The following is a 14,242-nucleotide window of genomic DNA, read 5'->3' as shown; positions in this document are numbered from 1 at the left end:
TCCCTAACTGGAGATAGGTTTCTAGTTGTAACTTTAACTTTTTCTCCTTTTGGGGGGTTAAGTCACACTCATCATTACTTAAGTATCGGTTGGGTTATTATTTTGTATTATTTTTTGGCAGTTTCTGCTTTCAGGCATTCATAATGATATTCCTCTAGTAGTTTCCATTTAGGTTTAATAAGGAATTCATATTAATCATTAAAAGAAGGGGACATGATTCTTCAAGATAATCAAATATTGACAAGTTAGAAATAGCTTTCTGCCTAGGTTCATTGATATAGGTGATGTGATATAAATATTTATTTCTTTTCTGTCACTCAGAGTAAATGCCACCAATTGATTCAGCATTGATATAGTGTCAACAGTTCATAAGAAACATTTGACTGGCTTGTGTTTTCCGATTAGTCTCTGCTCTATAAAGTGGGATTTACTAAATCTCTTCAATTGTCTGCTCATAGAGTGTGACTCCTTTCTGAAACCATTATTGCTTCGATTCGTAAAGCAAAGGTATGGCTATAGGACTTTGCTTCTGTCAGGCCTCTCCATATAAAATAAGGATTAATTGAGCATTTTGGTTTTAATGATTTACAAGAGATAGACACTGATTTCTTTCAAAACCAGCAGGTATAAGCAAGGGATGTTTTGTTTGCTGATCCATAATTGAAGTCTCTTTCGCTTTGTCATTAATTCTGTTACTATTAGCATCCAATCAAACTTGGGTTTGCAGGTTTAATATTCCAGCCCTTACTGTTGAGTTCATTGTTATTATGTTATCATTTTATGATTGAGAATCCAGTTTTCCCAGTAAAATAGATAAATCACCACATGTTTTTGGCATCTTTATTTGAGCCAGTAAATCACGCTTTATCTCTCTATCGGTTGCTGGCAGATACTTGCTCCACCCCAGGCTTCCTATTTCACCCTGGGTTTCTGGTTGCTCTTTGTGCATAGAGACAAGAAATGGTGCTGGGCTGGCAGTGGGTGCAAGCAGTGCAAAGGCAGACGATGGAGCTGCTCCTATCACTGTCTTTTAGGGACTGAGGTGAAGAAAATAACTCTTTTTACCAGTTAGCAAAAAGCAGGAGAAAAGAGAATGCATTTTATGTCTCTGGTTCTGCTCAATTTGCTGCTTATAACTTGTGTAACTGCAAAAAAAATCTTCCCCCCTCGCCCCCCCAAGAAGCAAAGATAAAAGTTCATGGCTTTATGGTTTCATTTAATTTCTCTTAAGAGTTATGTTTAGAAGAACATTGCTGGAAATATAGCAAAAAGATGCTTGTTGTTACCTCAAAGGCTGGAGAATTAAAGTCCTCCAGCTTAGAAGAGCAGAACTCCTTAAACCCAGTGTGTGCTTTGCTTTAAATTAGTGAGTACTGCAGTCTGAGAGAAATGAGTTTTAGGATCCAGGATAGATTCTTCACATACTTTAAAACCTATTCAGGAGTTATTGTTCCTCACGAGGTACCTCTTTTTTTCCTCCTTTTTATTTGCATTTTCTGATCAATGCAATAAGTAAGATAGCTTTCAGGAATAAACTAAATGTTCATTTTCATCCTAAACCTTGATACTTGAATGGGCTATTTCATACCCACTTAAGATTATCTGGCCCCAGGTTTAACTACAAATAGGTGATAATGTAAAGTCAGCTTCTGCTTTGAGGTATTTTGAAGTTTTTCAGATTTTGGAGATTCTACCCTTGCTGGAAGAAATGCAGAGTATTTCCTGTGAGAAACAAGAATGCTATTTATTCACATAGTGAAAGGAAAGAGCACAGATTTTGGAGTTCAGCATTTATGTCTTTAATACATATTATTTAAAATCAAGTAATATTCCATTTTTTGTTCCTAAGACTTGCTGAGTATTGGCTCTTTAGTGCATTTTACCTTGTTATGATCACTTACTTGTTCCAGTTGAAGAAAGTTTCCTCTTCTCTTCACTGACATCATACAAAAGGGGATGCTTAAGCATGGCTTAGTAACTTAAGGGCACATGTCCCCATTGAATTTAAAAGTTGTTTCAGAAGATGGATAAATACAGATAGGCTTATGGTGAGCTGTCACCGTGTGGTACTTGAAATCACTGATTTGAAGCTATTTCAGATGTGCTTACGTGATCTCTAATCACATCAGTGATAGCAGAGCAGACGTATCATTAGGGGGGTTGATGCCTTTTCACACAAAAATGACAGTCTTTAAGCAGCCATGCCAACTCATGTGGAATGTTTAACTTGGTATCCTATAAAATGCAAATGGTTACTAGAAATGAATTAATGCTTCATAGGAAAATCTCTTCTAATATGGGATTTGCCCAATCCTATGCAACTTCAGGCAGCAAGGGGTATCTTTTTGTAATAGAAAATGCATACAGCCCAGAATTCATTCTGATGATACCTTTCTTTTCAAGCATGCATGTGCATTCAAAAATGTCTTCAGTGACCTTTCTTTAATAGGTGGTTTATGTGGGAAATCAGAATAACTGTATTTGTACAGGAAAAGGTTGAACTGTAGTTTTACATTTGAATTGTTCATTCAGCACTACAGTAAGCTTTTATAAAAGCAATATCAGAAAGATCCCAAATTCCAGCATTTGCAATATATGGTGCTTGTATTTGGCTTCCGTTGAAGATCTGAGGATATCTTCATGTCTGGAGAGTTGTCCTGGTGAACAGAAAGATCGAGGCAAGCAATTAATTGTGTATTTCAAGGAAAGTCATCTTTGTTGGATAGCACATCAAGACTGTTTTCCAAAGATTTGCCTTTGTTAAAAGGTGAATAAATGAAGCACTGTGAAGCTTTCAGAGTGCCAGAACTGTCAGTCAATTAGCATCAGTTATGCTGATTCCAGAATAAATCATCAAGTTTTTGAGCCATTCTTAAGATGACAGTTTCCTGGTGGATTGTTTCCATTCACCTCCAACTTTGGCTTTGGTTATGTGCTGTTCTGGAGACCCTTTTCCTATCAGTATCTGTGACCTGACCCTCTTGAGCTATATTATATCATTCCATTTTGACACCTTTTATCAAACTTTAATGAAATGACCCAGGCAAACAAATTGTCATTAAACTTTCCATCACTTTGTCCCTTGGTATCGTCTTTTATAAATTGGACAGCAAATGTTGTATTGATCTTCTCGTTCTTGCAGCTGAACTTGAAATGACCCAGACTGCTTGTTGTTTATGGCCTAGAGTTGCTTTTCCTTGACATTTCCATCCACAGCATGACATCTCTTTTGTTTTTCTTTCTTTCTTGTGGAGATGAATGAACAAGACATACGGTATCGAGACATCCTCGGTCATGGCAATGGAGGCACAGTCTACAAGTGAGTGTTGAATTTCACTTCAAATTGTTGAAAACGGAATTTAAAAGTGCCTTTTTTTATTTTTTGTTACCCTTATATTTGTATTGAGATGTAGGTGGGCAGTGCTGCTGTGAAGAAAAGATTATAAAATACGTTCTTAATAGGAACTTTTTAAGAATCCTCTTTCCATATTTACAAGGTATCTGCTCTTGGGTGCCATGAGGGCTGGTGCATTTTTATTATCTTTTTAATACTTAGCTTTGAATCCCTCCTGGGTAACAAGTTAATGGTTCACAAGTGGAACTTGAAATGTCCTGAAGCATAATGAATTGCCTTCAGTATTTGCAATGCCATTATTCTTGCTGCTTTACCACGCCCTTTGCTAGCCCAGTACTGAGAATGACACCAGTGGGATGTGATGACACCGCTGCTTTGCCTTTCTCTAGCAATTCCAAATTAGTAAATAACCCCTTTTGCTGCTGCAGTGACTTCCCTCCCTCACGAGCAGCTTCACATATAGGCTGATGAATACATTAAATGATAAACTCCCCCAAATTTTGGTAGTGAAGCTTATACCCTGCAGCCAGTATTAATTTTAATATTGTAAAGATTATAATAGCAGAGGTATAGTTTTCTCGACAGGAAAGTCTTTCTCATGCATAGTGCAAAGTTTAAACTACATAATGTAATATCTGATACTTAATAGTCTGCAGTGGTGTATGAAAAATATTCCACTAGGAATTAAGAAATCCATACTTCGTAAGAAAGCCCTGAGGGAGTAATAAAGGTTTCCTCCAGAGAGCTATTTACCATATACAGTAACCCAGCATCCCATTATGATTTTGTTTATACCTTAGACATTTTAACTTTGAGATTAACATTTTTTTTTAGATGTTTTAAAAGCCATGGTGCATTTAGTGTAGTTTCTAATTGGCTGCCAACATGGCAAAACGAGTCTCCTTGCGGAAGGTTTAGTGAAAACGGACTTCCAGAACCTTAAAGGAACAAATCCAGTCTTTGAATGGACTCTTCAGAAATCAGGTTAGCCCGGTAGATGGAACATAGTTCAGACATCTCATTGATGTTCTCTTGTAGAAAGGTATTGCTAGACCAAGAAACTTGCAGAAGCAGTATTGTTATCTTACTTACAGTTTAGTAATTGAAATAAAGTGAAATCGAATAATAATGATAGTAATGAAAAGGGACTCTGGTCCCTGTGGAAAGCACTGTTAGGAACAAGGAATGTCCCATGAAGTGAGGGAACCTTTATGTGTCATTGTTACCCAGTTCTGAGTCACTTTCTTTATTAGCCAAAATAAGGAGCTAGCAATGTGAAACCATGAGCAGCGTTAAGAATGGCCATGCCAGGTCATACAAAAGTCTCTCGCCTTCTTTCTGTCTGATAGTGGCCAAAGTCTAAGGAATGTAAACCAAGGCAAGTGAATGTGGACTTTGTTGTTGGGATTGCACTGAAGATCTGCTGAATTTAATGTCTCTCAGCTTGTATCTGCCCTACTCACAAGGAACATTCCATGCTTGCTGTACATGCAGTGACAGAGCGCTGAGAGGTGCAGAAGGTGGTATAAAAATATAAATAAATTATATACAAAATACCTTGGAACAGTCATAGCGTCATGGAATGGTTTGTGTTGGAAGGGACCTTAAAGCTCATCCAGCTCCAACCCCCTGACATGGGCAGGGACGCCTTCCACTAGACCAGGTTGCTCCAGCCTGGCCAGCAATCACCCCATTGTAAAAGGCAACCTGTTCTCTTTGCCAAAGGAGCATCTGAGCTGCACAAGCCAAGAAGAAACTGCAAAATGGAATACTTACAGGTAGCTGGATTGCACTAGTCATAGATAGCAGCCCACATATATTTTATTCCAGTAAATCAATGAACATTTGTCAAATAAAATGAATTGCGAGTGTTTGGCTGTTTTCCTCTTGTGGCAGACCATGCTGTTGGCTCGGTGCAGAAGAGCCTGTGTGTAGTGTGTATTATTGATCCAAGCCTAAAGAACGAGCGTGGCTATGTGGTATCTTTTTTTCCCCTTTCTTTCTGGCTCTTTATACTAAGTCATATCCATTATGGCAATGATATATTATCAGCATTGAGCAAACAAGAGAGCGTGTCGCAGGTCGCTGAGCAAAAATCTTGAGCCTCTCTTTCCACGTGAATTAACTACTATTGAAATAGTTTATTGAGATTGAAGTATTGATCACTTTTCATGCTAACCCTGGCTTAAGGAGGGGAGAGGGGGGGTGGTTTTGTTCTCTTTGGAAGACGTTATGTTTAGTTAGAAAATGTATTTCATTTATTTGGGTTCTTTACAGCTGCAGCTGTTTCATTGCTTGGAGAAGAGGTATCTTAGCTTTATTTTTATGACAGTATAATTATACTTTAGAAATACACTTGATTACTGTGTGTAGCAAAATTGTTCCAGTATATTGGCTCGGCCAGTATTGCTATACAAACAACTTTTCAGTCAATTGAGTCTGGTAAAAAATCAATACTTTATAGCAATATTTCCAGTGAGAACTTGCTGAATCTCAATGTTTTCCCTGCTCTAAAGAGAAGGGATTGTGTAGTTGTTTGACTTCCTATTTTCCCTTACCTTTTGATAAGCTGTTTTCTTATTTAAGGCGTGATAACAATTATGGAGTTAGATATGGCAAAGCCAGTTAATTATCCAATTCTGTGAATATTTGGAAACTCTCAGTTGCTGTTATGTCACGGAGATCCGCACCTTTCCAGACAAGAGAGCCCTAAGACTGTTGCACTGGTAGATGTACGAACTTCCAGCTCTTCAACAGGCTTTCTAATTGTTATCAGCTATCTTATAAGGTAGTTATAGAATCTGGTAGGATGGTAACTGTACAGTTAGGGCTGCTTCACAGCAGCAGAATACCTCTGTGTAGCATTGCTTCTATTGTATTTACTTAAATTGCTATTTTGGAAGAAATCATTCACTGCTAGGTCCAAAAGACATTGAAATATGATGCAGATGTGCTGCATCTTTTAGCTCCATCACTGACTGCAGAGCTCTAAGAGGCTGTTTTTATGAGGTTGCTTCTCTTCAGTGAAAGAAGGTTAACATTTGGGTTTGTAAGGGTATGTATAGGCTTTGCCAGCTAGTCTCTGGAGTAGCTACGTTAAATTGTTTAGACCCCAAATCCTTAGTTGTATATATTTTGAACCTAAGTACTACAAAGTAGAGGTATTTGTCTCTGGTAGATAATTACTCTGTGAAGTCTCTCTCACATGGCATATGTATAGTATCACTGTTTCCTTCTGCATGTCTGGGATTCTTTCAAAATGTGCATTGTGTATGGCTTGTAGATCTTTGGGTTCTGTTAGAGGAGTTTCCAGCAGCAGAAAGCCATAACCCTCCGTATAGTGAAATAAACATAAAGTCCCAGTGATGCCCTAATTAATTTGTGAAGTTACCAAATGTCTGGGATAGGGAGGGAAGAAAAGGGGGAATCGGTTACCATCTTAGCAAAATGCTGCTAAACCAGACGGCTTCACTTTCACTTGAGTAATTGGGAGAGATGTGGCTGTTGATGATGTCCCGCCCAGCAGAATTGTATAGCAGGGAAATACGGGTAAATGCAGAAGCTTAATTTGTTTGAGCAATTTACTGGAGCAATTCTGCTGTTCAGTTCAGTTGTACATTCCAGCATATGCCCGTTTTCTTATTCTCTATCTCAACCAACCTTGGGGTGCCCCATTAGCACATTAAACATAGTGTATGGCAAGACAGCTGGAAAGTTGCTATCTCCTGCAAGCCAGGCTGCAAATGGCGCCTGCCAGTGTATTGCACATCCTTGCACATCAGCAGGGAAAAGCATTGTCAATTCTGGAGTGGGGAAACAGGAGGAGATTTAGCTGTTTTGGAGAGTAAGGGAAGTGATACGGTGCCTAACAGGGTCTGTGAGAGCTGGAGAGGGCCTTTGGACAAGGGTCTGTAGGAACAGGCCAAGGGGAATGGCTTTAACCTGCCAGAGGGGAGACTGAGATGAGCTCTCAGGCAGAAGCTCTTCCCTGGGAGGGTGCTGAGGCGCTGGCACAGGGTGCCCAGAGAAGCTGTGGCTGCCCCATCCCTGGCAGTGCTCAAGGCCAGGTTTGACACAGGGGCTTCGAGCAAGCTGCTCCAGTGGAAGGGGTCCTGCCTGTGGCAGGTTCTCACTACATTTCATACACATTGCTTGTCCCAGTGCTTGATGTCTCTAGTGCTTGATGCAGCTCTGAAGAAAGGAGGTGCAGGCAGGTTCAGTGTTTTGTTTGGTGTTAAAACAAATCTGTGGCCATTTGAAGTCTGAAAATGGCATCTCCCTGCATTCCTGTGGTGCAGTTGAGGCATTTTCCATTGTTTCCCTTCCCAGCCTACATTCGTTTTCCGTTTCTCTTGTTTTGTTTTATTTTTAGTCGCGCTGCAAAGCGTTAGAACAATAATAGCTGGAGTAAGTCAGAAATACTCCCCCAAATTTCTGCATATTATCATTGCAGTTTAAACAAGAGTGACCAGTGATTGCTGTTCACTTGTTTCTTTTGACCCTGGCTATCACTTGCCTGCCTCATAAAATCTGTTATGCACAAAAGTGCATAAAATGAAGATAAAGTACCTCCTTCAAGTCTGACAAAACCCATTCCTTTGCAGAATGGGAGCTGCAGTGAGAGTAAATAAATGAATGGACAGCAATCACAGCCTAGTTGATGAAACTGTTCAATTAAAGCACAGGCATTTACATGGTGTAATTTCCCTAAATTGCCAATGAGCCCCTTTAGACACAACCAGTGTTCAAATTGATTTCAGCATTGATTTTGGCTGAAGCTGATAAATTTCTGCTTGTTAGTTAAAGTAATTTTGCAGAAGACTTTGTAGTGCAGTATTGAAGTGTTCATTTAGCTGATGGTTAAAAGAGGAGTTATTTACAGAGGGTTCTACTGTTGTTCTGAGATGGGACAATTCCCCGGTCATCTTTTTACTTTTAATTTTTAAGCTTCAGTATACAATCAATACGTTATTGAAGCTGATTAAAATGTATCCAGCCAGCTGCCTATGGCTGCTTAATTAGAAACGGGATGATTCTTAAATTAAAGTTGTTCTGTTTGTGTTGCATGCCCATAGCCTGGGAAATGAAGCAAATAGTAACCTTGAAAACTTGAGTTTGCTCTTGTTACCAATGGGTGAGGTGGTGTGGGAGCGTAGGGCAGCTCTCATTGCAGCTTCCCCAGTGTGGGCAAAGAGCATCTGTTTCTTGGTAACAAATAATACTCCATGTAGTAGAGAATTGGTGGAATTTGCCACCAAGCTTATAGGCACTGGCTGTTCCCCAGCATTGAATACTTCTTTGAATCAGGCTTTTGCCCTTAGAAGTGAATGTGAGGTGACAGGGGGCAGAAGAACGTGTATTTATGCAGGAATCCTTTCTTGCCATTGTGCTGCCAGTGGTGTGTTTCAGACTGTCTCCTTAATCTCTGTTTGATGTCTCTGTGAAGAGCAGTGGCTGTAACAGCACCAGCAAGGTTGACATTGATTTTTCCGTGTCTTTTCACCCCAGATACTCAAAATGCTAAAAATGAGCCACTCAGATACCCAGTGACCATCATAAGGCTCAGCCAGCCATACAACCTCCCTCCCGTACGTCACCACAGCTGCTTTAATGGTGATGGCAAGAAGCAATATTAAGAGGAGCAATGCCAGAATTGTTTCTAGCATGTTGCTCATCATGATGTTATCTCACTGCAGTCCAGTAATGGATGGAGCAGTGTAACTAACCTCATGGTGTTTATGCTCTCAGCCTGCTCCTGGGGAAGAGCAAGCTTTCTACTGGAAACTGAACCATGATTAAAAGAAAACAGTCTTTCTGCTATTACAGTAAATACCTAGAAAACGTTTGCTTCTTGGCACAGTTCTGTTTTCTACTGTTGGTCCATATTGAATTACTCAACAGCTCTGTTTGTCCTTAATAGTTGTTATGCTGTGGGCATCATGAGCACATCTCTCGTGAGAAATGGTTTGATAATGCAGAAAATCCAGCTTTAGGTCTTGTTGTGGAGGCATGTGGCATCAAAACGGCCATCATTAGAGGATGTGATGTACTTTTTGGCTCATTCTGTTGCTTCAAGTTTCTTTCTAAAACTCTGATGGGTTTACTTGTCCTGGCTCTGTCAGATAATGCCTGGCTGTGTCAGTCTAAATAGAAGTCTGAGAAAACTGCTCTGCAGTCTTCTGCCCTTTGAGATAGTTTAAAGCCAGCAGCTGAAACACATGACTGTGCCCTGGTCTGGATTGGTCCTGTGGCGGTGAGTGACCTGGTATTGGTGATGGTTGGACCGGGCTTGGAGCAACCTGCTCTAGTGGAAGGTGTCCCTGCCCATTGCAGGAGGTTGGAACTGGATGAGCTTTAAGGTCCCATCCAACCCAAACCATTCCATGATTCTGCGGTGGCACCGTAGCCTCATCAAGCAGTGTCGAGGTGAAGCCTTCTCCATCTTTAGTCCTTTCTGTACAGGTCTCTCTAAGGAATGGGGTCTGAACTGCAATAGGATGGGTACAAGAAGGAAAGACTTGTAATCCAGTTTTGATTGACCCTGGAAGTTTGACTGCAGTGGAGAAGGAAGACTCATGTAAGAGGTAACAGATGGAAGTAGTAGGTTACAGCATGCAAGAGGTGAGGGGTTCATTGTGCTTTGGCTTGGATGGCAAAGCCACCTCTTTCCCACAGCGATGGGTTGAGACATTTTGCTCATTGCCATTTTCCTTATGCAGCTTTTAGTGCCAGTGTTGCTCTTCTGAAAAGTTTCAAATTCAGATGCAAGTATTTTTTTGTGTGTTTTCTCATTCAACAACAAATCATTTTGCAATCAGTACTCAAGCATCTGTAATGGGGCTTTAGATGGAGGGGAGGTTGGTGTAGATTGCTGTTTGAACTAGCACAGACCCCATAAAAGCTCCTTTTTACAACTGCTGTGCACTTTGGATTTCCTGTTTTAACAGCCAGAGAGTCAGGCTAATGTGTTTGTCTATTGCAGAAGGCAACAACTGTCAAAGTGTTTATTTCCTAGAAACAATTTGAATCTGTTTCTTTAAATGACCGTCAGAGTATATGACAATTCTATCATCAGAATGCCAGACTCTGACCAGGAGCATGACAGACAGTGGCAGTACTTGGAGAAAAAGAGGGGAAAATGAACAGTAAACCAAATCTGTGGGTGATTTGCTATGTGGAGTTTGCAGCTGGCACGTCGCTCTGCAATGAATGGCACTTAGAGGATTGTATTCATCTTGCACAACACTGGCGCAGTCATTTTGCTCTAGGTTATTTCTCACAGGGCAGGAAAATGCTCAGTTTGACTTCACTGATGCCCCTACATCTGAAGGTGCTGCTTGCTACAACCAGAGCTTTCTGTGTTAGCTTTTAAACTCGAATAAGAAATGTGGGACTTCTGGGTGTATGTTCATTTCTGCTAGGAAATGCTGAGACTTTTTGCGTGTGTTATTCTATGTGTTGAGTGAGGAGGATATCTGGGGGACAGTTCATCAGTGCAGTGCTATGGGTGAGCTGATACAGACTCAGGGAAATGGGGCAATATTTGTGGTTCTTGTCAAGTGAAATGATGTCTTGATGTTTTAAACAGTTGTGTAACGAATGCATACCAAGGTGTGAAGCAGGAGGAAACGTATCTAGGAGAATGGACCTGAAATATTTACTCTTATTTTTACCTTGTAGCCTCAGGTTGCCACCTTGGGAAATTGAAAGCGGGGCTTTCAGCACAGGGATGGACAAAGCCACAGCTGAGCTCGTGCCCTGCTACGGTCTCACTTCAAGAGGGAGGTTGGATTGGATGGTGTGGTGGTGCAACCACCCTTTCATCTCCTAGAACTGCTGTTAACAGAATGACATGCCAACACTTGAGAGCCAGTAGAGCCACAGCACATCTGAGTTCGTGGCATCAGCCATAAGCTCCTGTGGTGTCTCTGTGAGAGGGGAGTTGTGTCCCTGCGTCCTGCAGTCACACCACTAACGCAACAGTACTGTCAGTACATCATTTTGTCATATTTGCTGACATTGGTTATATTTCTATAACGGGAGGGGACTGAGTCATTGGAATAGCAGACAGGTCATGGCTTTCCCTTGGCAAGGAATATCTTATTGATTAGAAATAGTTTTTGTGGCTATCAGGGGGGAGGAAATAGAAAAATACACCCTGGTGGCCAGCGTGAACAGATGGGAAGACAGATCTTTTGTGTGGTAGCCTGCTGCAGGCTCCTTCAGTGCCTTTCTGCACCAGCATTAGCAGCAGGGTATAATAACGTCAATGAATTTTTGCTTCTAAATAGAGATTGTGTTTACTTGAAGTATCTCAATAGTAAACTCAGATTTTAGTAAGAAGTTATTACATTTGTTAGGAAAAGCAGTTTGAGAAAGCTCAGGGATCTTTGCATGCTCAGTCCATGCTCCTGATGTGACCATCCTGAAGTCACTCGTATGTGAGCAAATGCTTTACAATTAAAAATCAGGAAACAAACTGACAATTGCTGTTTCTCTTGAGTGCTTCTCATGTGAAACCTGAAGTTAGTTCTTTGCTTAACCCTAGGAGGAATTCTACTGCAATCACAGCAAGCAGTGCAGCTCCCCACTGTGCTCTTAGGTAAAATTCCTCACAGGGAGAATATAAAATTGTTAAGTCTTAGCAAGTTGAAAGAGGGAGAATGTTTTTGTTTGACGTCTAAGCTGTTTATTAAGCAGTTTGTGCATGTTCTGTTTGCTTGGGTTGGTTTGTTTTACTTCTGAAGTGATCAGAAACTCACCATATTCAGTGTCTGGAATTGCTAGCATTAAATATTGGGATGGGTTGTGGTTTATTCCGTAAAGAGGTTTGAGGCAAAGCATCTTACATTTCTGCTCTGGTTTTCTTTGCAGCGGAGCTCAGGGAGAGCAAAGCAGGCAATATAAAATTCACTTACCTTTTTCTGCCTTTTCTTTTTTGAAACAGAAACCAGCTGCTCTGCTGCTTTCACTGTTTAATTTGCTTTCCTTTAGAAACACATCTTATATACAGTGCGGGGAGGGGGAGAGATGCCGAGGAGCTGGCAGTTCCCCCAAAGCCCTATTCTAGTTTTCCATGATACTGATTTCTGGAACACAAGGGTTTGCACACGCCGTACTCCACAGTCCATCACAAGTTTTTTTGGCTTAGCTGGAGGGCTTTGTTCAAGCAAAGCACATGCTTGCTCTCACCCTGCCTTTCTCATTCCCTAAAATAACCCAGCTCTTGCCACGGAGCTGGGCAAGCTGCCTTTGCAGCGCTCCCTCAGGGGCCCTCTCCGTTTTCAGAGCAGAAGAGACAAAGTTCTGCTAAAGGACTTGGCTCATATCGGTCCCTTCAGGGCTTTAAATATCTGGGGATATGGTTAATAGTCAAGGTTAATAAAATATTTGACACAACTGTGCCAGTCTTGCTTAGGAGCTGTTCCTTGTAATGGATGGAGGGGGCTCAGAATAATTAACTCTCGTGGGAATGGGCAGGATTTGAATTTCTTTTCCCCAGTGGGAAGGTTTCAGAGTATGTGATGGTTGAAGTCTGCCATCCTCTCATACAGTGTGTGGAGGCTTTAAACCAACCCCTCAGCGTTACATGCTCTGTATGCGCACTAGGAGAACTTCCCGAAGGAGATGTTGGCCCCTTCCTCCATCCCACATTAGCACAGTGTACCAGGGCAGGGGGGAAGGAAGATCCCCCAAAACTCGCTTTTTCCCCATCTCCCAGATTTCTTGGTCAGTTTTTTCCCCCTCTTTGAGCTCTTGCAACGCCTTCTCCCTTTCTCGCTGGAATGTGTTTTATTCCTGAGGAGGACTTGCTGCTTTCCTTCCTCCATCCTCCCTGCAGATTTCTTTCTCATTTTGTGCAACCTCTAAACATTTTGTTGGGTGAGTTACTACTCGGAGTTATTAAACCTTGGTTTTAATTAAACAGCAGTCCCTTATCTGGAGAGGGAAGGGGAAATGCATGTCAGAACCTGCTTCCTGCACTTGGCAAAGTGCAGCAGCGTTTCAATGATAACTTTTTAAGTAGTTGACTCTGGCATCGAGTGTTCGAAAGTACTTTTTAAGCTTCTGGTTGCAGAAGCTGTCTCTGATGTGGTGCAGTTTCTCCTTCACAATATATGATTTATAGCCACAGATCTAATAATCTGATAGAGCTTTTGCTGTTTTTATGCAGTGGGTCAAAAGCAAACTCCAACAAAAAAAGAGGGGAAGAATGAACTTGTTTTCCCAGAGCCGGTTCATGCAAGGAACAAAATGTCAGAACAGTGTTTTCCTTGAATAGTTTGCATTTCCATGAGTTTAATTCCTGCTCTTTACATTTGTCTTCAAGTAGTTCAGCAGCTGTTTAGCAACTGTTTTCCCTCCTCTTTAACATCCACTTGTCTTTATGGTTAGGCACTGCTCAAATGCATTCCTAGCAAGAGAAGTTGGAACCGTTTATTAGGTGACACCACTTGCCTACCATCCTGGAAGAATTTTAAGCCTGTGTTCACTGAAATGTGCAATGAGCTTTGCTGAGGAACCTTTTGCATTTTACTGCTTTGCTTCATCCGGTGATCTGGTTCTACAGTGACGAGTTTGTTTGATTCCTTCTGAAGGTGTCACTGAGGTCTGGGAGAGGTGACACTTGGGATGAGACTTCACGTTACTTTATGAATATTAGTTTAATCTCCTCATAGATACCCACAGACTAACTCATGGTTGCAGTATGCAGAGCACGTAGGTTCTTCATGCTGCAAATATTCTGTGGGATTATTTCAGTGCATCCTTCTGAACCTACGTAAAGGTACTAAGTCTTCAGGCCTTCACTGTGCTGATTGTAACCAAAATGATCAATTCCAACTTTGAATTGTATGTAATATCTAACAAAAGTTTTCCCTACACGCT

The 14,242-nt window shown here is 41.1% G+C and overlaps 1 protein-coding gene across 2 annotated transcripts in view; it reads left to right on the top strand.

Annotated features, from left to right (window-relative positions):
• The window catches only part of MAP2K5 (mitogen-activated protein kinase kinase 5), a 120,785-nt gene that overhangs the window by 24,997 nt on the left and 81,546 nt on the right, over window positions 1-14,242 (top strand). For both annotated transcript variants that reach the window (XM_061446558.1, XM_061446557.1), the window contains exon 8: window positions 3,255-3,319. In XM_061446558.1, the coding sequence (XP_061302542.1) occupies window positions 3,255-3,319 (65 nt within the window). The remainder of the gene's footprint in view (window positions 1-3,254; window positions 3,320-14,242) is intronic.

This window comes from Pezoporus flaviventris, unplaced genomic scaffold (assembly GCF_033815535.1).
Source record: "Pezoporus flaviventris isolate CSIRO_AGI_PZ_B2104156 unplaced genomic scaffold, CSIRO_AGI_Pfla_v1 ptg000006l, whole genome shotgun sequence".
NCBI classification, from domain to species: domain Eukaryota; kingdom Metazoa; phylum Chordata; class Aves; order Psittaciformes; family Psittacidae; genus Pezoporus; species Pezoporus flaviventris.
The sequence above is the reverse complement of the archived record's forward strand: the minus strand, read 5'-3'. Positions and strand labels throughout refer to the sequence as shown.